Genomic DNA, 27,705 nt, shown 5'->3' with positions numbered 1-27,705 from the left:
CAAATGGTTGGAACTGGAAAATATCATCCTGAGTGAGCTAACCCAATCACAGAAAGACATACATGGTATGCACTCATTAATAAGTGGCTTTTAGCCCAAATGCTTGAATTACCCTAGATCCCTAGAACAAATGAAACTCAAGACGGATGATCAAAATGTGAATGCTTCACTCCTTCTTTAAATGAGGAAAAAGAATACCCTTGGCAGGGAAGGGAGAGGCAAAGATTAAAACAGAGACTGAAGGAACACCCATTCAGAGCCTGCCCCACATGTGGCCCATACATATACAGCCACCCAATTAGACAAGATGGATGAAGCAAAGAAGTGCAGACCGACAGGAGCCGGATGTAGATCGCTCCTGAGAGACACAGCCAGAATACAGCAAATACAGAGGCGAATGCCAGCAGCAAACCACTGAACTGAGAATAGGTCCCCCGTTGAAGGAATCAGAGAAAGAACTGGAAGAGCTTGAAGGGGCTCGAGACCCCAAAAGTACAACAATGTCAAGCAACCAGAGCTTCCAGGGACTAAGCCACTACCTAAAGACTATAGATGGACTGACCCTGGACTCTGTCCCCATAGGTAGCAATGAATATCCTAGTAAGAGCACCAGTGGAAGGGGAAGCCCTGGGTCCTGCTAAGACTGAACCCCCAGTGAACTAGACTATGGGGGGAGGGCAGCAATGGGGGGAGGGTTGGGAGGGGAACACCAATAAGGAAGGGGAGGGGGGAGGGGGATGTTTGCCCGGAAACCGGGAAAGGGAATAACACTTGAAATGTATATAAGAAATACTCAAGTTAATAAAAAAAAATACGTTAAATAAAGCAATGAACTTTTGAGAAAAAAAATATAATAGGAGCAGAAATTCAATCTTGCAGGGCAACGTTGTCCCCAGTGATCATATGACTTTGTGCATATGACTTTTAAGCAGCCTTACCATCCATATCAGCACTTTCTGTTCTCATCTCCCCAAGCCATTGTGCCCCCTAACCTGGAGAAAGCCTTTCAGATATACAAGGAAACACTTTGGCTCACTCTGTGGATATGAACCATATCCAAGTTAAATGTAGAGCTGATTAGAGAGATAGCAGGACTTTCCCTGAAGGAAAAAAATGTCCTACTATGTAGCACTGAAAAGTCAGTGTGTCTCTGTTTTTAGCCTAACAAAAATAATATATGAATAACAATTTTTGAGGTGAAAACCATTGCATGGAATCATTTTACTGGGGAAAATGGGATTCTTGCTTCTATGGGAGCTCATTAAAATAACCGATGACAAGCAGAAAAAAATCATTTCTAGTCTAAAAGAAGGCAGGCAGCCTTGTAAGCTAGCATGGTTAGCATATGTCTTTTTGATAGCTGCATAGCAATTCTCATATGAGAAGATAGTTAAGTAATGAGTGCAGCTAAGGGCTGAAAGCCACAGCCCAGTTTAACTTCCTTTAGCACCGGTAAGGTTGATCTCAGCAGGCACTGACGTTTGCAGTTAAGGAAACCAATGAGACTGTGGTTTGACCCAGATACAGGAAAGTACTAAAAATGAACATCTTAGACTTTATGCAATAGGTCAAGCAGATTTCCCTGGCTGTATCCATGGTCCCAGAGGACCCAGAGACAAGAGTTATCCTTCTGTAGGAGGGCAGGCACAGTCATGAGACTGACAGCCCTCTTCTGCATTTCATATGACCATGGAACTCAACAGACAACGTAGAGTCCCTGTCAAGGTGTAATCGGTGTACCTCTGTCCGTCTCACCTAAAACAACACTCTATTTTTCTATGGGAGCCTACATTTGTTTTATATTCCTCTTTTTCTATAAGTCAGTGGCCAATGGAGCTGGAATACATTCATAGAAGGATCAGAACATAAACTCAGTGATTATGCTGGAGGCTCCAGGCCACTGGAGAATCCTAACAAAAATTTCAGGTATCTGCTTCTCAGTAAATAAATGACCAAATGCAGAGAACCCAGGCATATACCTGTCCTGTGTCCTCCTTCACCTGAACCATCTAGGAAGTTCTGGTTACTTTCTCTGCAGAGCTCATGCAGGATGTCTTTATGGATTGATTTCCTTCCTAGAAGGAAGAGCAGAATTTCATTTTCTGCTCACCCAGGTCCTCACCTCCAATATGCTCCAACTGAACCAAGTATGGTGAGTCAACCTGTAGGCTAGACCAAGGACTTTTGACTAAGTGTTCCCCATCCTTGAGTCTTTTCTGGAAAAGCATAAAGCATCACGCAGATGAATGGGAAGGTTCATGATGCCTTATCAGAGCAGTACAATATTTGGGAGATATAATTTCCCAAACATGAACATGGTATATTAACTTCCTAATTATAAAAGTCTCTTTACACAGGTTCAAAGAGTATACAGCTATTTAAATTGTATAACCTAACTTCTCCCATAATTCTATAAACAGAGATGTGGGCCCTTAGCTTTGATTCACATTTACTCAAATATATGAGTAAAATATGAGATGGTGTTTAACTTACTTTTTCACTTATGAACATATTACTAGGCAACTAATTGATACTTTTCAAGAACCATGTTAATCCTTGTGCAAGGACTTATTAAAGGAGAAGAATAATAAAGCCTGAAAATAATTGTGTGGTTTTCAATATGTGCCCATGCTAGCCCATGCTCACAGCAACCTAAGATGTGGGTGACAGTCTTATTTGTATTTTAGAGACAGGGAAAATGAGGCTCAGAATAGATATGAGGGATATTCCTATACCTACAAATCTGTTTCACATTTTTCATGGCTGGGTGGAATCATAGGCCTTTTTTTTACTGATATACAGTATAACTCTCATTTAATTTGCTGCTATTATATGCAACTTTATAACAACTAACCTCAAATATACACTGATATAAGCTTTTACTTAGACAATGCAGAGTATAAATTATTGAGATGATTCTATATACATCTTAACGGGGATCCCCCCCCCACTAAAAGACCACCACTAAACTATCCCAAATTATCAGGTAAATTGAAAGTGGTTGCTTGGCCATTCGGTCTTTCTCTTTGAATGTGTATAAGCTGTCTTTTCTTCAACATTTTGATAACACGCAGTTCTTGCTGTCTTATTGTGATGGGTCTGGATAAAGCTGACCCTGTTGGCTGATTAAGACTTGATTTTTGTTGTTTGTTTCTTTGTTTGCCCTACTTGGGGGGGGGGGTTAAGTCTTCCATCACTTCTGGCACGTGTTCTGGGGGTTCATTCGCTGTTATGTTCCTGAGTTCGGATTCTTCCTTCCTTCCTTCCTCCCTCCCTCCCTCCCTCCCTCCTTTCTTTCTTTCTTTCTTTCTTTCTTTCAGATTTTCTATTAGCATATTTTTCATTATTTCTGAACTCATTTCCTCTTTTCCACCTTTTTTCAATGTAGCTGCGCTGATGTCTGAATTCTAAAGTGGTCTCTTTAATGAGTAAATGACCTCTCTGTTTCCACCAGGTAACTATTCAGCAATCAGATTTCAATTTCATCCATTATATATCTTCACTTACTAAAAGTACTCTTTCAAAATTGCCTCCCATCTTCCTAAAATGCATTTTAATTCATCCTTTGAGAATCTCACACGTGTATACAGTACACCTTGCTCATATCTACCCCCTACTCCATCGTCACAACTTCTTGTTCACTTATTTATTTCTAATCTCACAAAGAGCTCAATCAGGGATGCCCTTGTTTGCATAGGTGTGGGCCCATCCACAGAGACATGGAGACCATTCCCCAAAGGGTGAGTGCTTGTCCCTCTCCAACAGCCAATAGCTACTCAGCGGAGGTGGGGCTTAGGAGCCCCTCCCTTCTAGGCTGGATTATCACACAGGAAACATACATTTTGTTTCTATTTCTCCTTTTGTGGTTTTCACTGCTCTGAGCATGTTTATTTGTGCTCCCTACTATGCTATTCTGCTTGCTGAACTCCTCTGTGTTGACGTGAACTCAGGAGCGTTCCTTCCTAGACAGCTATAACTCATGGTGTGAGCTCATCCTTCCTGTGTTTCTAATACATCAAAATGCTATGTCCCCTGAGTAAGGCACTTTCACTTTGCATAATTTTTTTCTTGTTAAACTTTTCACTTAGAACTGACTCTTTATGTTAATTTCTCCTACCAGTGATCCCCAACTGTGTCAATTTAATATCCTATCTCTGTGTTCTGAGTGTTGAATATGTTTCTTTTTTTTTTTTTTTTTTTGGTTCTTTTTTTTCGGAGCTGGGGACCGAACCCAGGGCCTTGCGCTTCCTAGGTAAGCGCTCTACCACTGAGCTAAGTCCCCAGCCCCGAATATGTTTCTAAGAAGACTTTTTATTCCCTTATAATTGGAATTCAGGTAAAGACAGACAAGTTTTTACGTGTGTGTGTGTGTGTGTGTGTGTGTGTGTGTGTGTGTGTGTGTGTGTGTGCGCGCGCGCGCGCACATGAATCTTCCTGGCTTCTCTTGCCATCGCTACGTTCCTCAGCCCTAAGCAAGGATCTGGGTGTTCTCCTCTCCTTCTCATGGGGTCCAAAACCTCGTCTCCTCATCTGTACGGATCTTAAAACTGGGAAACGGAAATGGGGATATCACCCATGGCCTCAGAGCAGCAGGGAACATACTTGGGAATTTACCAACAAAGTTGCTCATGCCTAATTACTTCTGGTGTCTGGATTTATACATTTTACCCCCATGAGTTGTGTAGTGCGTCCTGAATTTCTAAGTCTTTGCAGTAGGTAGGCTCTCACATTATCATATCTGTCCTATTGCTGGCGCTATAAGATTTAAACCCAGGCTTCAACCCTTTTGGATTCAGTGTTTGGATACTAAGCTACATACATTTCAAGCATAAAAGAATCTGGGATTCATTGCTTTACTCTCTTGGGGAATATTCTTTTTTGCCTTATTTTCCTTTCTGGCAAGATTCTAATACTCATGTCTTGCCTTTCAACACAATGTAAACATTCTCTTTCTAAATGCTTATCTGTAGAATAGATCAAAATTCAAGTGGGTGGGGAGTGGTGTGATTCAGCCATGCAGAAGAGGCCTCTCCTTCCATATCCATGATCCTGTTCTCTGCTAAAGTCTTAAAGTTGTTCCACAATCCCGTGTTTCCTTTTGAGTCATCTCCCCCATCCCATGGCTATTTTAAAATCTTTCCACTCTCCTCACCCTGCCGACCTCCAACCCCCACCGTGCCCTCTTTACCCAGGATAACCTACCATCTACTTCCTAAAAGAGATGTTCAGATCGGGGACTATTCCCATTTCCCCTCTACCCCAAGGAAGAAAACTCTCTGTCCCTAGGGAGAACAGCTGTATAATGGACCATGGAATCCTAGATACTTTAGAAAGTAAAAAGCGGAAGTCTATTAATATTTACTCCAGAGCGACAGGTGTGAAACAGAAGTGTCCTGGGAAAAGCAGGGCATGTGATTTCCCTCTGTATAAAGTTCATAGTTCCACCTGAACCCTGGCTGCAATCCTTGTGTGTGCCAAAGCACCCTGTTACTTTGACTGTGCCCCTCTCCTCTGTATGTTAAATTCCCTTCCTGTGATGTTTTAACATGGTCAGTATTTCTAACTGCTCCCTATTCTGATGCCACACCTCTTTTTGCCATGTTCATTGAAATATTTGTGAATCTCTACACACATACAGAAGCCTGCATGCACTCACACAGGCACGCATGCACTCATGCACACACACATACTGACACACTCACACACGCACTCACAAGCACACACACATACTCTTAAACACAGCCCCATACACATGCACACACACTCATATACATGCAGACACACACATACATGCACACACATGCACACTCGCTCACAAACACACACAGGCTCACAGACACACACTCACTCACACACATGCACATGCTCAAACACATTCACATACACACACATTCACATACATGCACACACACACATATACACACACACCATCATGGAGAACTGTCTTCTTCTTTAATAGAAGAGACAACATTTGATGTGTCTCAGCTTCTTAGATACTGCCACCTCTGTGACCCCGTGTAAATGAACCACCCTCACTGCCCCTTAATTTCCTAAAATGGTGCAGTATACGATACTCCTGTTTCAAATACTCTGAGTGGCAAGTACACATGGCTCTCCACACGAACCATTCAGCATCATTTGCACATTTCAACATTCTAGCCCTCCCATCAAATTTGAATGAGACACATGCTACAGAGGCTTGGGTTTCATCAGGAACTCTATATGTCACGTACGGTATCTTTTGACAGAAGACAGAGGATTAGTATGGTAGTTGGAATAAGGATACCTCTCATAGGCTCCTACATTTGAGTGCATGGTCCCCAGTTGATAGAACTGTTTGGGAAGGATTAAGAGGTGTGGCCCTGTTAGAGAAAGTGTCTCACTGGTGTTTGAGCTTTGAAGTTTTGTTGCCAGTGTGCCGTCTCTGCCTCCTGCTTGTGAACCAAAACATGAGTTTTCAGCTGTTCCTGCTGCCCTGCCTTTGCAACATCATCATAGACTTGACAGCAAGAAAAATTATGACTGATATCACTTACGTTATAATTATATGGACTAGCAACAATATGTCACTTATTTTGGGTATTTTCATAAAAAATAGAGAATGTAGAATAGACATAGGCAGTATATAGGTTTCTTACTAACTGTTAGAGAAATTCCAAGTGTTAGCATGAGCTCCCAGCCATAGCAAACTTTGATAAGACCTCCAGCATATGTTAAGAGTCAAGGCAACAAGCACGATCATTTCAATGTTAGAAAGAAGGAAGCGGTATCTCATTTTATTGATTCACAATTAAGTGGCAAGAGCAGACTGTGTAACTGGGCTCCAGCAGATTAATACCGACAACAACTTTCTCTGAACCAGTTTGAAGCAATGTGTTTTAATAACTGAGAGGACAGAAAACTTGAGTTTGAAGGGTTGATAAGGAAATCTTTTGTGGCATTTTATATAGTTGGATAACATCATTCTCTATCGAACATAGCATTCAAGGTGATCTTGTCACCAGGCAGGTGAATTTGAGTTACAGAAAATTGTGAGCTGCCCTGTTCTGGGAATGGAACCCCAGTGTTTTGGAAGAGTAACCGGTGCTTTTAATCACCGAGCCATCTCTCAAGCCTGCATTCTAATCTTTAAATAGCATCAACAAATTAGAAGATGTTAAATTGTACCAACTATGTTGCAAACTATGCCAAGATATATTATCTGTATATATAATAATGCTATTGTGTAAGATATATTATACCTTATGTATACATGTTGTTGGCCATTTTCTAATGGAAATTTTATGAGCAGTTAGTGGAATGATACCATAAAAATGTTGCCTCAACCTGAGACAGATATGGAAAAGGAAGTCATTAAAGCTGTGAGGGAAAGGACCTGGGTCTATTCAGGAAGTGAAGTTAACTTTAATAAAAGCCTAGTAAATAATCTGGGGAAAATGCGGGGAAGGACAGAGTTTGGCTGAAGCAGAGTGAGATGGTACAAAGGTCAGGGATCCACCCATATTTTCCTTGTTTTAATGGCTGCTCCCGTGTTATGTCTAGTACAACATTTGATCTGTCAAAAACAGAAAATAAAAGCAGAAAAATCTGTAACCATCATCTGTGAAGTGCATACCAGGCCAGACTGCTGGACAGAATCAATAGCTTGATTCTTTAAACTCGATTTTACAGAGGAAGTAAAAAGTCAGAGCTGTTGGATCCACAGCTCAGAACAGGGGGAGCTGGGAAGGATTTCATGGCCGAGTCACTTGTTCAGCACAGGGAGGCTGGCAGTCCCCCTCCCCACCCCCATTTATTGAATTAGATTTTTCATCTCATATAATATATCCTGATTACTGTTTCCTCTCTCTCTCTCTCTCTCTAGTCCTCCCAGTTCCTCCCTAGGCCTCCTCTGGGTCGTAGTTCCTATTTTTAAACCAAATGTGATAAAATCGTAGGTAAAAAACCAGACAAACAATGAAATGGAACACTGAAATCCATTTGGATCCTGATTTCTCAATGGAGATCTGTTTTGGATTCCGATTTCTCAATGGTGGTCTTTCCCAGGAGTTTATTGAATGACCTAATTTAAAAAGAATCGGACAAACTATTATTATGCTCAAAGCAGTAATTGCTACATAATTCACAGAATTAGGACCGTGTTTTATATGTTTTATTCATTGCCTTATTATTCCCATTCGTTGTGAAACTGTAATTGGAAAAGGATTAATTTTTTTCTATCTTCCTATGTTTTGAAGTCAATCCAAGTGTATTAAAAAGATGAACTTATTTGCATCCAATCTTATAAATGAGAGAACTGTCTGAGTCTGAGCCGGAAAGACACACCAAAATGGTGACATAGTTTTACCACCATTGTGAATTTCGTTTGCTGCAATGCTCAAAAATAGCAGCAATTGGGGCCATAGATGGGATATGATCGTTTATGCTAAGGAAATGCCTTTTGACTTCTCTTTTCAAAGCCTTGCCCTCAGGCTGGTGAACCACAACTTCCTACATCACATCTTTCTCCGTCCAAAGTACAGCCTTCCCAGACGGCAGTGACGGGCGCTCGCTGCCCCTTACCCTCCACTTCCAGCTTCACCAGTTTGGAGTAAGCTGTGCCCAGGCTGTTTTTTGCCACACATCGGTACTGTCCTGCGTCTTCCTTTTGCACATTATGGATCCTTAAACTCCCAGATTCAAGAACTGCAATCCTGGAATTTTCCTGCCAAAGACAGGGACATGAGTTTGAAAACAGCCTTCGTCAAAGACACACTTGCCTTATTTCACTGATGTATCATTACCCTTAACACCCGAAGTTTCGGCCTCCTCTCTGCCCATGCCTATTAACATATACTACTGAGACCATGCAAGATGATCCAATTAACCGTCTCAGTAATCTCCTAAGAATGCATCTGTTCCTTACTTTTCCCTTCATCACATTAGAACACAACGGTGATCATGATTTCTAAAGGTGGGGATTGTTTGAAAGCATGGCACTTTGCAGCTGGAGGCGTAGCTCAGTGGTAGAGAACGTGCTTAGCATGCACACGGCAAACCCCCAGAATAAAACACAAGGCAAAGCATTGCTTTTCGTCACCGTGATTCACACTGTACCCTTAGGATCTCCTTAGGAGAATGCATACCTTCGAGAATTTCGTAATTACCCTTTGGAGTTCAGATGTGACATTTACCTCCTCTTTTTGAATTCATTGTTAACCTTACAAAGCCATTCACTTTTTAATTTTTATTGCAGAAATTGCATCAAGACTTATAACCAAAGGAAAGTCAAGTGGTGCACATATTGAGATTAAATTTGGTGAAACTCACCAAATTTATGGTTTGTTTCAGTTATTTGCCATGTCTTAAGAACTGTGTATTATTTCCCACAGAGTGGGTTGGGCCTGGTAGGATGGGAATAGTCTGTCCTCTCATTCTTGGTGAGGGCAGAGCTATAGAGATGATGATCATGCATGAAAACAATGTATTAGTAACCAAAGAGTCGACACACAAAACCATACAAGCTAACCCAATGAATAGTTAAATTTTTTGTAAATGTGTGTGTATTTGTGTGTGAATGTATGTGTGGGAGTGTCTGTGCAGGTGTACATGTGTGTGTAACCATGTGTACTTATGTGGCAAGAGGAGGGCATCGATGTCATAATAATCTATTCTCTACTTTGTTCCTTTGATCTTCACTGAGCTTGAAGTTAGGCTGGCAATCAACCAGCCCCTCCATCTTTTTTGTCTTCTCCTCCTACAGCACTGGGGTTGCAGGCTCATGTGTGTGGATGCCTGTGAGCTCAAGTTCTCATGCAAGCAAGCAAGCATGGTGACCCAAGAAATCAGCACCAATAACAGCTTTAACCTAACTTCTCTTTGGTACTGAGACGAGTTTGTCTCTATCATTCCAAGTCTCTATGCTCTAATCTCTCCCATGTTTTCTCTCATTTTCTTCCTTCCAATCCTTATTTCTCTGCTCCCAGAAGCTATCAGTTCTAAAACTTGGATATTAGTTCAGCTTTGTTATCCTTGAGGTCTCAAACAATCAATGATGATGCTGATGCTGTTGTAATTGTTGCTGTTGATGATGATTGTTAAGTGATTCAACTGACCAAGAAAAACAAGCCTTGCTTTGCTTGGGCTCTGCATCCATTTCATCTCTAATGTTACCATAGAGGGAGTGTGCATAGTTAGGAATAAAAGAATCTGTCTGCCTAGTGCATATACAGAAAACATATACTAGAAGCTTGTTACTATGTAGATAGTTAATTAGAAGTTCAGGATACTTATATTTAAATCATGACTTATGCCTGTTGGAAAGGAAAGGAAAAAGCTCAGCCATTAAGAGCCTGCTGCACTTGCAGAAGACTGGAGTTGGATCCTAGCTCCCACATTGGGTGGCTCGCACTGTGTGCAACTCCATTCTAAGAGATCTGATTCTCTCTTTTGGCCTCCAAGGATACCCATGTTCAAGTCAATGTGCGTGCGCGCGCGCACACACACACACACACACACACACACACACACACACACACACACACACACCATAAATCTTAGAATGATGTCTTACTCAGAGATTTTTGACACCACGATCACTTACCCTGAGAGCACTGTCCCCCTTAATCCAGGACACGGATGGCTTGGGGTTACCCATCGTAGTGCACGGTAGGACTGCTTTCAATCCCTCAATTATTTTTACATTGATGGGAGGACGAGTTATTTTAGGCTCTGTGGGCAAAATGAAAGTCAGATGTGAACAGTGTGTCTATATTGTCTACATGTGTCTATATTGAAACTGAAATTTTAACTTTCTGATTAATTTTTGACGTTCATTTCAAGGATCTTCTTAGGGAACTTAAATGTCAAAGTTTGCCAAATGGAAAATCAGTCTTAAAAGGTGGTTAGATCTATTTTGTTAAAACCTCTATTTTCTTTTGCAAAACTCACATTTATGGAACATACCAGATACCTGACATTTCTTAATACTCCTTATTTTAAATGGCATTTAATTAAATGTCAATCATCATAAACTGCCCTTATAACTCAACACTATATTATACCAATGGATGTGATACACTTGAAAGTTGTTCTTAAGTTAATCTTATATCATTTTGAACTATAATCTTTTTTCCCTTTAGTCTTCATCTATTTATTTGTTTGTTTGTTTGTTTGTTTAGTGTTTCCTGAGACAGGGTCTCATTACATAGCTCTGGATGACCCAGAAATCACTATATCAAAGGGGCTGGTCCCAAATTTGAGCTGATCATTCTGCCTCAGGCTCCCAAGTGTTGAGACTGTAGTCATTTGTTTCCAGGCCTAGTTCCCACCTTACTTTGACTACTAGATGTCATGTCTCCTCTAGAAAGCCTAGCAACTGCTTTTCTATTAGTAACTAGAAAAAAACCTGATACAATTTAGAGAATCAAAATTCTATGAAGGGAAGTTTCCTCTTCGGCCAACACTCAGGTTAACTTTACTGAAGAAATGGGTGCTGTTGGCTCATTTTTATTCTCTACTGTGAAGATTTGAAAGGAAGAAGTTATTAAATCTAACATGTAGAATGAGGTTCAAATGCCTCAAAGCACTCATAAAGTAATTAAGCTGCCTTATGCTCCCGGGGAGCATATTCTGTAGATACAGAACAAAGAGATGTCTTTGGAGGACTTATTTCTGAGACATATGTGATTTAGACCACTTTGAGAGATGAGTAAGGGGTACAGATTCTCTTTTTCCTTATATTTGAGTATGTGGGAGGGGTGTAGAGACATTTACATCAATTATAATTCATATTTTAAAGGTTAAATGCCTGTTTTAACCCAGGCATTTATTTCCTCTTACAGTTAATATGATTCTACATTATGGCTAAAGTACAAGGCAGGTTTAAAATATTGTACAGGAAAGTATAAACTTTGACCATTCTGCGATGTCTGGAATTTACAGTTCTCTTTTATATTTCTAGGAAACACCTAGAAAAATTGGGCATTTCACCACCTGAGGACCCAGCTATACCTCTCTTGGGCATATACCCAAAAGATGCTCCAACATACAACAAAGACACATGCTCCACTATGTTCATAGCAGCCTTATTTATAATAGCCAGGAGCTGGAAAGAACCCAGATGCCCTTCAACAGAGGAATGGATTCAAAAAATGTGGTACATCTACACATTGGAGTACTACGCAGCTATTAAAAACAATGACTTCATGAAATTCATAGGCAAATGGAATGAACTAGAAAATATTATCCTGAGTGAGGTAACTCAATCACAGAAAAACACATTTGGTATGGACTCATTGATAAGTGGATATTAGCCAAAAAGCTTGAATTACCCAAGATGCAATCCACAGACCAAAGGAAGCTCAAGAAGAAGGATGACCAAACTGCGGATGTTCCCATTCCCTCTTAAAAGGGGAAAATATCCATAGGAGGGGATATGGAAGCAAAGTTTAGAGCAGCAACTCAAGGAATGGCCATTCAGAGCCTGCCCCACATGTGGCCCATATATATACAGCCACCAAAACTAGATAAGATTGATATAGTTAAAAAAATGCATGCTGATAGGGACTGGATATAGATCTCTCCTGAGAGACACATCCAGAGCATGTCCAATACAGAGGTCAATGCTAGCAGCAAACCACCGAACTGAGAACAGGACCCCCTTGGGGGGAATTAAAGGAAGGATTGAAAGAGTCGAAGGAGCTTGCAACCCCATAAGAACAACAATGCCAACCAACCAGAGCTTCCAGGGACTAAACCACTACCGAAAGACTATACATGGACTGACCCAGGGCTCCAACTGCATAGGTAGCAAAGAATATCCTTGTTGGGGCACCAGTGGAAGGGGAAGCCCTTGGTCCTGCCAAGGTTGGACCCCCAGTGCAGGGGAATAGGGGAGGGGGTAGTAGGGGATGTATGGGGGTATACCGTATGGGGGAGGGGGATGGGATGGGATGGGGGCTTATGGACAGGAAACCAGGAAGGAGAATAACATTTCAAATGTAAGTAAATAAATATATCTAATAAAAAAATTTTAAAAAAGAATGATTCATAATATAACAATCCAACTTATCTTTAGGCAAAGTATTTTTAAAAAAAGCCAATGGTGATTCCCTTAGAGAATCATGAAATGCTGTATCATCCAAGAAGTACAGATCACTATGAAAAAGAACCATTAGAGACAAAGTAATCCTTGAGAATCAAAAACATCCCATGCCTGGCAATAGGTAAGAGACACCTTGGTGGTGGTGGTGGTGTTCTTAGATCCATCAGGGGCAGAGTAAATGGCAAGTCCTTCTTCAGCCTAGCTTCATCTGACTGTCTTGGTGGCCAAAGCTGTCTTATGCCTCCTGAAGGTGTGTGGACAAAGGGATACACTGTGGGACATGCTGTGACACAGGACAGCTTCCACAATGAGACGTTTTCTATGCTTTGTTTTCTGGTTGTTGTTGTTGTTGTTGCTGCTGCTGCTGCTGTTTGTTGCTTGCTTGTTTGTGTGACTTTTATTTCGTGGGGAGGTTGTAAGAGCAAAGGTCTGGTAGGAGGGGATGGGGAGATGAGCAGGACAAGGGCGCAAGATTTGATACTAACAAATTTTCAATAAAAGGTTTTTAAAAGAATTAGAAACATCCCTTTTAAAGATCAAAATACTGAAATCCAAAATTATGATATTAAAGAAAAGGCTAAAGAAATATCGTAGCAAGAAGAACATAAAGAGATGTAGAAAATATGGAAAAACCGTAAGTTCCAGAAAATGAGATCTGATATTTGTTGAATTTGAAAATAAAATAACAGAAAGAAAGAAAGAGCATTAATAGAGGAAAAATAATTTTAAAACCCTTTGGTATCTAGACTAAAGCAGAACAGGAATGTGAAAATAAGCACATATTTTGGTGGATTTGTAAAAAAAAAAAAAACATGTGAGCTCTGAAGATGATAGAAAATACTATAATTTTAAAGTAGGCAAGCCTGAGATTTACTTTTAAAGAAATAAAAAGAATTTTCATCTGTAAACTAAGTGTGTTGTTATACCCAACTGAGGATTTTCTACTGAGAGCTGAAGGAAAGAGCTAGAGCTCTGGATATACACAGCAAAATTTCTATCCAATAGGAAGGCAAAATGAAAAGTTTCAGCCCTGCAAAAGACTCAGAAAATAGCTCACGTATTCTCTAAAAAAAGGGTACATATTGGTTTCTTCCAACAAGACAACAGTAAAAGATAAGAAATGATAGGGAAAAAATGAAGGCCTAAAATTAAAGAGGCTCCAATAGACCGAGATTCCTTCAGATGACAACATGGTAGCTTCTTATTGGTAATGAGAAAACTCAGTTTGCTATTGCAAGGCTGACAGCATTGCCTACAGCCGGTGCCTTCGGTACAAGGTGCCATGAGACCAAGAGATGTTGACACTGTTACCTGAAAAGAGACAGCAAGCTTCTGCCTACTCCACAGAGGCAAATCATGACCCTGGAAGTCTCCACACCCATGAAGCTGGACAAAAGTGTCCACAACCAGAAAGTGACATAGTAGCACCTAGGACTTTGTAACTGGTCCACTGCCAGTGTGTGTGTGGCAAGGTCTGCCTGCTATTGACCCTTGCCTTTGGAGATTGGCAAAGAGTTCAGATAAATAACACTGGAGTTTTTCAGGGTGAGGACTTGTGAGTGACTCCATCTTCTAGCTATTAAAGCCCTCCAGGATGATGGCAAAGACAAGGGAAAGATACTGAGATTGCAATCAGACTGTCTGATGAGTACAAAAGCATCTATCTAGGAGCAAGTGCTTGCCGGGATGAGAGAGGGAGATTATCAGAACATCATAAACCTACACAAGAGAAAAGAGTTTGCACAGGAATAAGAAAATAATGGCTCAAAAGTAGCATCAAGGGATAGGAGACTTGCTCCCAGTTACAGCTAAACCTGTGTATCCGAGGATGGGGGAAAACAACTTTAAATAAAGTATCTACAAAGTGATGAGAGATTTAAAGGAGTGTTTGTGGAGCTCTGCTTTCTGAATGCACAGTAAGAGCTGAACAGGAGGCTCGGCAGTTAAGAGCACCCCCGGCCTTTCCAGACCAGCCATATCATGGGCACACAATAACCTGTAACTCCAGCTCCAAGGAACATGATGCCCTCTTCCGGTCTCTGTGGATACCTGGACATGCACATGATACTTATGCACATAAATGAGCAAGATAAAAGTGAATCTTAAAAAAAATCAGCGATTTCAGAAGGAAGTTCCCAAATCTAATCAAGAGCTGTGTGAAGGCCAGAAACAAGTGGGAGAGGAGAGATCTAAGGCTTGCCCTAGGGTGGCAATGGCAGCAGGAAGAAGGGACTTGGGACAGGTTGGCCCTGGAGGTTGTATTCTGTGCTTGGGCTTTGCTGAATGTCAGGTTGTCAGAGCGCTCTGTTAATGGCTGTTCCAGGTTATGTGGGGACAACTTTAAAACCACAGACCATGCTCCTCCCTACTCACTCATCTTCACTTGCAGGGCGCCACAACTTTCCACCGCTCCTCCCACTCCATTGTTGGCTGTGCAGCAGTAGATGCCATCATCACTGTCCTCCACACTCAGGATGGTGAGGAGCTGACCGTTCTCTCGGATGCTGTAGCGGGTGTCAAACAGCCTGCAGGTCACGAGGCAAAATGGAGGTCAGTGCATCCTCTGTGATTTACACACACACACACACACACACACACACACACACTTATACACACACATACGCATACATATATACATACACACACGCAAATTCAAACATACATATTTATACATGTAAGCACACACACAAACATACACATGCAAGCACATACATATATATACACATATACACAAACACACCCTCATATACAATACACATAGATATATATAAACACATACAAATACATACATGCAAACACACATATACATACACACATATATACACACATATACACAAACACATACTCATATATATATGTATATATATATATTACACACAAACACATACTTACATACATATACATACAGGCAAACACACACATACACACACATATATACACATATACACAAATACATAGTCATATATACATACACAAACACATACATACACACATACATATACACATAGGCAAACATATATGCACATGCAAACACAAATATGGACAATACACATCTGTGATTAATGGATGCAGAGAAAGCATTAGAAGAAATGCCTGTTTTGAAAAGCTGAGTAGCCTTGCTCAGTATAGCAAAATTAAGCTACTTTATATTCTGACCTCTCTGTCTCCATAATCAAAGCTCCACTAAGTTGTACAAAACTCTCCTATGAAGTGATAGCCGCTGCTAAGATTGAGTGTAACATTTACACAGGAAAGTGTGTGCTTGTGTCTGGTTGCACGCCACTCTGAACTTAGAGTATACAAGGCTGTCTGACCAGCAAACCACACTGGTGTGCCTGCCTCTGCCTCCATAGAGGTGGGATCGCAGGCACCCACTACAACGTTCAACTTTCCTGGAGTGTGTGTTCTGGGGATTGCACTCAGGTCTTATGCTTGCAAGGAAAGACCATTACTGACTAAAGAGTGCCCCCCAGCCCAGGGAAGTCATGATTATTTAATAATTTATCTAGTAATTTATTTAATAATCATGAACATGATCACATTTTAATAAATGTGAATACAAGCAATGAGTTCATAGTTTATAATTAACTAAATAAAAATTTTACCGAATCTTATTTCCATTTTGTTGAAGGCATTAATGACTGAATGAATACCTTTCATAGAACTGCTCCTATTACCTTTGTGTTTGTAAGTGGTATCGTTCTTTGTGCTTTACAAACATGTTAATTGTATAAAAGTAAAAGGTTTCAATATGTCATTTCCATGCCCATATATAATAAGCTTTGATTATACTTATCTCTTATTACTCTTTCTGCCCCCATGTTGAGGAGCATGATAAAAGAAAATCAAATATTTGATATCTCGAGACTGTCAGCTGACACACGTGTTAACGATAGCTAGCAGAGTCTTAAGAGAGAGCTAAGAGGCATAGTGGAGAAATGCTGTATCATCCAGGAGAATGCCTCCATTATCATTAGTTGATCGTTATGATGAAAGTATGCATGCTAAGGCCTCTACTTGTAGGGGCCAAGATGCTGCCTGGAAACAACAAAACAAAGGCGGTCCTTCCAAAACGATAGCAGAGGGGTCAGCTAAATGAACTCAGATCTTAAAGCAATGGTCTCACAATGAGCTAGGAAAGCTCTAGACACAGTGTTGAAGCCACATCTGGGGTCTTTGGGAGTTTGTAGCAAAATTCGAGAAAGATAGCTTAAAATACTTCAGGGGCTGAAGAGCTGGCTCAGGGCTTAAGTGCACTGATCGGTCTTGCAGAAGACCTGGTACTGGGTTTTTCCCTGAACCTATAACCATGTGATTCCAAATCCAGGGAATTCGGCCCTCTCTTCTGGAGTCTTTGGATATCATGCATGCATGAATTGTATATACATATGTGCAGGCAAAGTGCTCATACACATAGAATAAAACTAAAATAAGTCTTTCGGAGGCTGCTCATAAAAGAAGAAAAAGTACTGCCGGGTAAAGACAGAAATTCAAGCTTTCTCATGAGGTTTTCCAGTCTTGGTTGTTTGTGAGCTGTCCTGTGGTGAGCTTCTGAGAGGGCTTGCCTGGCAGAGATCCTGGAGGCTGTAGCTCACAGTGATCCTCCACAGTGTTTCAGAGTGTGTGTCACAGCAGGAAACACATTCCAGTCAGAGGCAGCAAAAACATGTCTGTCTTGTCTCCCCTCCAAGTCCATGGATCCCAGTCTATGGACACCAGTTTAAGTACTTGATGTAGATGAAATGTTCACATATCCCCAGAATATATGACAAGACTAGTGTCAGATGTGATAGGATTTGACATGTGGCCTTTGGAAGGTGATTAGGTCATGAAACTGGAACTCCTGTGAGTGGGACTAATGTCCCTATAGAGGAGAACTAAGAGAGTGCCATTTATGTGAAGAGACTACGGAAAAATGGACATCTGTGAACAAAAAAAAGTAAGCTTCACCCCCTGACTATACGCTGTTGGCCTCTTGAACTTGGGACTCCCAAGTGGGGTAGGAAGTAATTTTCTGTTGTTTATAAACTACCTAGTTTTAGCAATTCTATCACCAGGGCCCATGTACTCTAAGAGCATTCGGCCTTGATGCAAACTGCATTGCTTGGTAGGGAACCTCTGGCTCTCTTTGTTTTGGATTTAAGTATTTTCAGTGAGACAACTATTGTAATGAGGGAAGGAAAGCAGAATCTTTATCTGCCAGATGGGAATTTTGTTTGTTTGAAAATCTGTCTCATTTCGAAAGAAGAAGAAGACAGTGACCTAGAAGTCAGACTCCTAGACACAGTTTGGGGATCCAGAAGGGAAGACAGGCTGCTCCCTCAGCTTCTCTGTGTGTCGGACCTGTGCCTGCAGACTTAGAATACAATGTTGCTTCCTAATCTGAGAAGCTTCAAGATTGCCATCTGGACCTGTGCCTGCAGACTTAGAATACAATGTTGCTTCCTAAGCAACACTGAGAAGCTTCAAGATTGCCATCTGGCATTCCCCGGGTCAGATAAATCAGTGTTTCTCCCTGAACTTCAGAACTTCCACCTACAAAGTGAATGACCTTTAGTACCACCCACGGTGTAGGTGTATTTCTGTGGATAGGAAAGCATTAGGCAGAGCAGGATGAGGCAGGGTACTTACTTGATGAGAATTTTATTTCTGGTCCAAGAAATTTCAGGCTGAGGGTAGGATTCCACGGCGCACATGAAAGTCGCCACTTCTTCAACTAAGGCATCTACAGTTTCAAGAGGCGTGGTGATGACAGGGGCTAAACAGAGCAGAAATAACGGGGAAATTTTGAGAGCGCTATTTTGTCACTTGTCCTTTATCAGCCAGAAGCTAAGACATACCTGAATGAGTATTACCGTTCCAAGGTCCACTGGGCATGGGAGAGCCTGTCTGTAATATCAGTGTTCTAGAGACACGGGATTGTGGCTGACAAACTGAGTCAGCAAATAAAATACAACAACCAAGGGAGACACCTCACGTCAACCCCTGACCTCTTCGTGTGTGTGTGTGTGTGTGTGTGTGTGTGTGCCCGCGCGCGCGCAAATATACACCAAGCCACGCAGAAACACACAAGCAAAATTTTAAAAAGTAATTAAAATGTAAATTAAAGCTATACTCACTGGGGAAGCTATAAAGATAAAGGAAAATAACAAATGTTGGCGAGGATGTTAACCCTATGCATTGTGGGTAAGAATTAAAATGCTGGTCTCTGGGGAAAAGAGTAGGGAGACAGAAACGGGAAGAGAACTATGATCAACAGTTCCACTCCCAGGCGTGTATTCAAGAGAACTGAAAGCAGAGATTCAAATATTCAGATATTTTTGCACGTCTCTATTTGGAGCAGCACTATTTGTGATAGCCAAAGCGTGGAAGCAACCTAGGTGCGTCAACAGACGGAAAAGCAAAATTAGTATACACATACAGTGGAATATTACTTGGCAATGAAAATAAGGGAGTTATTATATCCTATGGCATGGAGGAAACATGGAAAGAAAAAACAAAGTCTAAGGAATTAAACCCAGAAGATCATGTTAATAGGATTCTATGCATAAAGTGTGTCTAATTCAAACTCCTACAGAGCAAACCAGATGTGTTTCGATGGCTGTGTAGGACTGGGTGGGAAGAAGGATGTATTATCCTGCGGAGCTGGATTCCAGGTGGTTGTGAGTCACCCATCATGGGTCCTGGAAACTGAACCCGAGCCTCTAGACCAGCAGGGAGTGTTCTATACTGCTGAGCTGTGTCTCTAGCGCTACAAAAAAAAAATTAAGTGGTTATTTATACTTTATAATCGATTATAAATGAGTGATCACACACGTAGATGGGTACATCTGAATCGCGCCTAGCTGTGCTGAGTGAGTAGTGTAAGGTAAGGGTATGGGTGGTCTTGCCTTCTTGCCGTGCTCTGCTGGAGTTGGCCTGTGCTGCCAAGAGGACTTGCTCTTTTCTATTTCTCCGGGAATTTTGTGAGTAATTGTTAAGTACCCGTTACTGATAAATTCTATTGCATACATTTATAGTTAGGTTATATCAATCCTGCTTTAACAATCAATCACATCTAAGCTGGAGAGATACTTTAAGTTCAGTTCCCTAGGACCTAGGTGCATAGGCCTGTAATCCCAGCGTTAGAGAGGCAGAGATGGGAAAGGCCCTGAGGCACACTGGCCAGCCAGGGAGGCTGAGTTAGTAGTGAGCTGCTGACTCAGCATGTCTCAAAAAAATAAGAAGAAAGGCAAGTTAGAGAGGCATATGGAACGTCCCCCCCAAAACACACACACAAGTGAGAGAGGCACATGGACAGCCCCTGTTAGCATTTTGTCTAGGCTCTGCCCCAGAGTTACCTGGCAACAGCCAGGTGTGCCTGACTCACTCTGTAAAAGGGGCCGCTTGGTCCCTCTTGGCCTCTTGCCTTCTCTCTCTCTCTCTCTCTCTCTCTCTCTCTCTCTCTCTCTCTCTCTCTCTCCCTCTTGCTCTCTCTCCCTCCCTCCCTCCCTCCCTCTCTCCCTCTCCCTCAATTCCCCTTCCCCTCTTTTCCACAAGCTCATGGCCAGCCTCTCCTACTCTGTCTCTCTGCCTTTCTCTGTCTCTACTACCCTCTCAACTCAACTCCCCATGCCCTGAATAAACTCTATTCTAAACTATACCATTGTGTGGCTGGTCCCTCAGGGGACAGGGATGCCTCAGCATGGGCCCATGGAGGCACCCTCTTCCCCCACACCTGACTGCACCTCCACCAAACATATTCCTTCCCTCTTTATTTTTATAAAACACAACACACCCCTCCCAAATCTATCGCTTGCTTTTTAAGTACACCGGATCTATGTTCTGGGGTCGTTTTGGTGGTAAAGATGGTCCACAACGGTGTGGAATGCTGTGGTGTTGTGCCTGCTGTTTCTTGATTCTGTTTCCAGGATTTCTTGGTCATTTGAAACTGGGTGTGGTTTAGAATCCTTTTACAGCAGAAGGAGATGAATCAACAGAGGTTTTTGATTGTGTCGTTTTTACTTTTGATTTTTCTCATAAAGGTGGATGTTAAATATATTTCAGTGCCCTGTCTGGTAAGCAGGACAAGATGTGATTGTTATAAATAGTCCTTCAAAGGCCGTCAATAATAAACAGTGCCAGGCAGCAGAGCAACATAGAAGAAAATATGGCAAGTCAACAGCCTTGGAAACAGAAGTAGCCTTTTCTGCTTCATTTGACTACTTCGTCTTTTCAAAATAAATTCCATTTTAAGAATGAGCTTTATCCATCAGGTTTTTTACTCCACTCAGAATCTGAAATGCAGACGTAACAGGGACATACACTTCTCTGAGAACAGTTAGGATCAAAGAAGGACTCAGCGAAGTCTCGAAAATCTTAGACATCGAAATCCGTGAAGTGTCCCTTAGAGCAGTGCTGTGGTTACACCTTCTCACAATGCTCCGTGATGTGACAGCCTTCGCTGATGGCTGACTCTGGCTTTAGTAATGTCAGTACCTAAAATTGTTCAAGAACCTTCTATGTAGTCTCCTACTTCATCTTTATATCTTACTTATCAAAGTGAGAGTTAAATACAATTAAGTGTTTGCAAGTGACACAAGGGCTAATGATAGCTGAATACTTTTTTTTTTTTTTTTTTTTTGAGCTGGGGACCGAACCCAGGGCTTTGCGCTTCCTAGGTAAGCGCTCTACCACTGAGCTAAATCCCCAGCCCCGCTGAATACTTTTTGAAACCATCACAAAAGTAGGAAGTGATAGAGATGGGTTTAGGGTTAAGGTTGGCTTAGAGGTTCTGTCTTAGGGCTGGGGAGACGACTCAGTGGGTAAAATCCTTGGTGTGCAAGCATGAGGACATGAATTCAGATCTCCAAAACAAGCATGAAGCTGAGCATTGTGGGTAGGTCTGTAATCCCCATACTCTCAAGGTAAGAACGGGAGGTGGAGACCGGAGAGTCCCTGGAAGCTTGCAGGCCAACTAACCTGCATTGCACAATAGCGAACGAGAGGTCTCTACATACATACCTTGGCTTGCAAATATCTACATTTATTTATTTATTTATTTATTTATTTATTTATTTATTTATTTTTTGGAGCTTGGGACCGAACCCAGGGCCTTGCGCTTGCTAGGCAAGCGCTCTACCACTGAGCTAAATCCCCAACCCCAAATATCTACATTTATACATGACACACACACACACACACACACACACACACACACACACACACAGAATCAGAGAGAAAGAGAGAGCGAGATCTGACATAGACTGTCTTATAATCTTATGCACAGAAAATGGGAGGCTTAAATATTAATTTTAATCACTATATTAACTTCTAAGAGCAGAATATAGTTTTTCAGATCCACTTCGAGAGTTATCCAAATTCCCTTTGAAATGTTCCCTGACACAATCGCCTGGCTGTACTGAAGAGTGTAGTTGATTGACAGATCTCTTCCTGTTTACTCACCTCTAGCACCCGGCTTTCATCCCAGCCAGAGCCTGTCTAAACTGGAGCTCTGTCTCTTCCCCTGATCCAAGAACCATATGAACAACAAGCACACAAGGACACACACAGAAATGTAACTTGGATCCACAGAAAATGTAACTCGAATTCTAGCTGTTGATAAGCAGGGTATGGTACTACCTTCCTTGGTCCTTTGTGGGCCTAGAACTGCAGGCACACTGACTTCTGGTTGAACCCTTACTGATAGACTTGTTCAAAAGCAAAGTAGCCGGATACATGGTGTTTTAAAAAGAAAATTAATACTAAGACCTTAAAAATTCGTGTTTTTCTAATTATTATCAATACAGCATTGTTATCAGTACAATAATATCAATACAGTTCTTCTTTCAATTTAAGAAAACACTTTGGTATTGGAAAATTTTCAGATTCCCCAAAGAGAGCAACAGGTATCGATCCTCACCTGATATATCCTAATAGCTGGCTCATTTAATTGAGGTCAAATGGCAGTTTTTGTCATGATGTCTCTGTAACTTGTAAGATTTATCTATAACAGCCAGCACGTGGCGATTTTTAAAGCTGTGTCATTAACTACTCGAAACTGAATGCACTTTCCCCAGAGTCCCTCTATGTAGCTCTCGAGTCTGCATCTCTTGGAGGTCTTAAGCCACAGTCCTGGAAGGACCCAGGTAAAGCATGCTACCTGTGACCCTCACAGCAACCATGGGTAATCCTTAGTGTGACACTGGCTAATGGCATTGCTTCACTCCACAAGGAAGCCCAGGCAGAGACTAAGTACTTTCTTTAACTTTATGCAGCAAGATGCTGGAGATAGGAAAGGGAAACGACCAGTAACACCCACTCAAGCCTTCAGTATCCTTGTTTTACATCCTTCATCATCTGACCTCTAGCCTGAGGTATTTTTCATGTAAGTGCAGATTCTGTATCCTCAGCTGCACGGCCCCTGAAAATCACCAGTCTTGGGTTAATCTGAACAGTTGCTCTCACTAACTCCCGTGTTCACATAGTGCTTGCCGGACACGGGAAAGCAGTTGTTCAGGTCAGAGTCACTCTTAAACTGCTGTCCACAACCCTAGCTTGATGCTCTACTGGGTCATGGACTCCTGTCAAGGGCCCAAAATGACCAATCGGCTGACATTACTTCACCTATCCTCGGTGACCTACTTCATCTTCTGAGACATTATGAAATGTCCACACTTTGGCTCTGCACATAAGTGCAATGACGGAAAGCAACCGTGCTTTCCTGCACACGCGACGAGAGTAACTCTGACCATGAGTGTCAGTATGAAGCACTCACCCAGGACTTGCTGTCCTGGATGGGGTTCACAACAGCTGTGTCAGCTCTCACTGACTCATGGGTGGAATCTGTGCCTCCTATCCCCGTGTACATGTGATTTGAAAGACAAGGCTTCTCCACTCATCTACGGAGAAATTAGTTAGACATGAAACACTCTGGCTTTGGAAGAAAACAGGGTCACTTTGAAGGTAGGCTTTTATGGGGAAATCCTGTGCATATTAAAGAATTCTGCCTATGTGAATCTCCTGCTCATACAGAGGTTTTAATACCCCTTCGTGTATTTAACACATCCTGATAAATCAGCGAGTGCTCTTAAAATATGTGGCTATGGAAATTCAAAGAAACTTTGACTACCTTCATACACGATGATTTCCAAAACACCTCTATTTGAGGTGAGGAAATGAAATCCATTTAAAAAAAATCTCACTGGTTGAAATTATCTAGAAGGACAATCACCTTTTGGTCTCAGACTATTAGGCATTGACATTCATTTAAAGCTAAAATAAAATAAACTATTAATCTCTGTGTGCAGAGGGAGAGACAGATCCTTTTAATATTCTTCCAAGGCTTAAACAGGCCCCGTTTTAAGGTCGTCTATTTGAACCCATCCACTATACGGAATGCTACAGTGTGCATTGTGAGCCGGTCCTTTGATTTCAGTCACCACACTGGACTTGGACAAGTAAACTCTCTAACAAGGTCTTTGACTAGCTACTGCCATGAGGAAGTTCAGCAAAGCCATCGTTGTTCTCAACTATGTGTTCATCAAGAGAAGAACACATTCAAATGGTTCTTTTCTATCGGAATACGCCATAGAGCACAGCATTGAAAATCTTAAGGATTTTGTTTTCCATAATGGTACCTACTTTCAGAATTCCCCTTGTATGTCGAAAAGATGTCTAATCACCTAGGGGTAGGGCTTGGGAATAAGGCAGACATGAACCCAATGGTAATTTCAATATTTACAGTAAACAGAATAGTCTAAGAGAAACATTGTTTTGATTTTTTTAAAAAAAATTTGCAGAAAACACATTGTTTCAAAAAAAAAAAAAGAGCAAAATTGAATTGGTGTTCTGGTAGTTTTCTTTAAAAGTCGGGATATTTGGTACTGTTACCCTGTGCCATGATAATCTGAAAGTTTGTAAAACAGAGATGATCATGCACATTTGAATGAGGGCTTGGGGGACAAAAACAACAAAAAAATCATTTGTCTCCAGACTCTAAACAAGCACACAGACAGAGGTGTTTTGTGGAGTTTTGTTGTTATTGTTTTGTGTACCCACAGTTGATTTAGAACTCAAAACAGTTGTGCTGCTCTTAACAGGCTGAGGTTTAACACGAATCCCCCTCCCTTGTCAGCTTAGCATAGTTTAAAATAAATAAGACCGGTCAGAATCCATAGGTGCGAGCAGCCAGGTATCGCTCTGCCGGACATCCGTGTTTTGATCAGGAAGTATTAAAATAACTCGGAGCCAACGTTAAGTTCTTCTGGCTATTATTAGTTTATCTTAAAAGGTCCAGGTTCTTTTTTACCTAAAGACATCTTAAAGTATCACGGTGGCATAAGTTATTGAGAACATTAGAAGATACCAACCCTTTTGCCCCAGGAGAATTAAGTAAATAAACAAATAAAGTAAAATAAACCTGGAGGGATCAGATTGTTTGGAAAGGAATGCTGCCTGCTACGGGAGATCCATGACCCCGTGGTCCCAGGACTGCAGGTGAACTATAAGACTTAAAGATGTGTTTCCCATGTACATACAAACACCATTCATTAATTATTCAAGATAAATTTTTTCAGTAATTTAGCAACCCAGTGGAAATGGGAATTAATTCATCTGACCAAAATCTAGAACTCTGCACAGCTCTGTTGACAGACACTTATCATGCTGCTGTCTGATAACATTTAGTGTGCTTCTTCGTGCCTGGTTTTGAAGCTCCCTTCTCTTTGCAAATCACGTATTTTCCACTCTCCCTGATTCTAACTTTCATAATTCTTGGCCAGAAACCACAGCTCCGTGGACGTTCTTGCTGCTGCAACAGGTGTTTGTCACTTTCTTAAGTTGCTTTCCCCCTTAGGTGGTGTTATTTCCGGTACATTCCAAAAGCGCTAGGAAAAAAAATACTAGTGCAATCACTTGCCAAGCCTAAATCACAACCCCGGTAGCAAAGTTACAGGGACTCTGTTGTCTCCGGGATTTTATCTGTACTCTTCTGTGTGCCTTTCTCTGGGTCTGATTTCTAGCTACTGAAGTGTTCACTAAGAGTTTGGGAAAAACCAAAACTGAAAGTAGAAAGGACTTTTTCTCAGAAGCAAAACACTCTGGATTTCTGGAAGTGGGGTGGATTACAGTCTTGGCAAATCCAGTGTAGACCGACTTTGATCGCCCTTTAGAAGACCACCCCAATGTTTGACACACAGAAAAACTCCATAACTCACAGTCTACCTGGCAACATCTCCCTAGAAGGGAGGTCTCTGCACACCATGTTGTGTTTAATTGTAGAGCTTAGAAGAGAACAATCAACCAGTCTGAATAGATATCTCTCTCTCTCTCTCTCTCTCTCTCTCTCTCTCTCTCTCTCTCTCTCTCTCTCCCTCCCTCTCCCTCTCCCTCTCTCTCTCTCTCTCTCTCTCTCTCTCTCTCTCTCTCTCTCTCTCTCCATACAGTCTATCCCTACATCACACAAGTATCAGCCACCACGAAACTCACAAGCACTTAAGGGCAAGATTGCACAGACCAACCTTTTGGAAGTTTCTCGGTCCCGCTGAAGGCAACCAGGGTGAGCATCTGTAACAGTGGAATGTTGACGAGCTCTCTCATGATTAATCCAGGCTCAGGAAGAAAGGTTGCTTCTGGACAATGTGAGGAAAAAAACGCTCCCTGGTTTACATTTTAAAGCACAGTTTATTACAATAGAGTCGTCCACTAATGACTGTTTGCGTCTGCTGCGGCCGCCACAGGCTCTAAGTATGATCAGGAATCCACAGACCTTATCATGATGATGGACAAGGCCAGCTGGGGAGTACTCACTCAGTCGGGTAATGCAAGTGGAGGGCTGGAGGAACAAGGGAAAGAAAATCCCTTCAGAATCCCTTTTAAGACAGTGGCAGAAGGACAATACCAGATGCCTTTTATGGCCACCACTGCTTTCCCTGAGATTACAGCATTCCTAATGTGAGGTTGGTCCCCCACCTCTCCTGCACTCCAATGAGGAATCCGGATCAAACTAATTTTGACTTTCTTCATGGCTCACCTGACCCCCAGCTGACAGCCAGCCTAGCCCAGCTGCTCCAGACTTCACCCATCACACATTCCTTGAATTCTTTCCCTGGCACTGGTAAGGTGTGATACTAACCTGTTTCTGGCAATCATTAAAGTCTTACACTTTATCCCTGGGATATATGACCATGAGAGAGCCCCTCCGCCCCAAAGGCTGCTGTGACTTCTTGTTGCATAAAAACACATGCGATCCTCTCTGCTGTGACGTAAGGGGACTCGCTGGTATCTCGTCGCCTCTCTAGCTTCATCTTTTATGATCCATGTTTCTTACTATTCGGTATCATATTTGATGGCCTGGCTCCCGAGCAACCCTAACTGACTAGAAGGCTGATGATATCTTCCCACATCTGTGCTCGACTGCATGAAGCCATACCTACCACCTACCCCCATAACATAAAGGCTGGACGCACCAGTTCTTCCAGTAGGACACAAGCTTAAGATGGTGCTCAAGTAATGTTCATGAAGGCACACTATCTTCATGACTTTTTGCTCATTGTTATGATGGAAACTACTCAGTTTCCACCCTAAATTACAGCAATTACTGTGACAGGTATTGACGAGAAGCTGGAGAAAAAGAGCACTTA

General features: G+C 41.7%; 1 protein-coding gene across 2 annotated transcripts in view; it reads right to left on the bottom strand.

Moving 5' to 3' along the window:
• Positions 1-26,957, bottom strand: part of Musk (muscle associated receptor tyrosine kinase) — a 114,094-nt gene extending 87,137 nt beyond the window's left edge. Inside the window, exons 1-5 of one of the 2 annotated variants that reach the window (XM_063288470.1) lie at positions 26,584-26,957; positions 18,716-18,842; positions 15,458-15,609; positions 10,583-10,710; positions 8,563-8,704 (exon numbers count right to left, since the gene is read on the bottom strand). In XM_063288470.1, coding sequence (XP_063144540.1) covers positions 8,563-8,704; positions 10,583-10,710; positions 15,458-15,609; positions 18,716-18,842; positions 26,584-26,662 — 628 coding nt within the window. In that variant the 5' untranslated portion in view covers positions 26,663-26,957. The remainder of the gene's footprint in view (positions 1-8,562; positions 8,705-10,582; positions 10,711-15,457; positions 15,610-18,715; positions 18,843-26,583) is intronic. The other variant, NM_031061.2, reaches the window with a different exon arrangement.
• Positions 26,958-27,705: the final 748 nt, after the last annotated feature.

The sequence above is a fragment of the Rattus norvegicus genome, chromosome 5 (genome assembly GCF_036323735.1).
Source record: "Rattus norvegicus strain BN/NHsdMcwi chromosome 5, GRCr8, whole genome shotgun sequence".
In the NCBI taxonomy this organism is placed as follows: Eukaryota; Metazoa; Chordata; class Mammalia; order Rodentia; family Muridae; genus Rattus; species Rattus norvegicus.
This window is presented reverse-complemented; position numbering and strand designations above follow the sequence as displayed.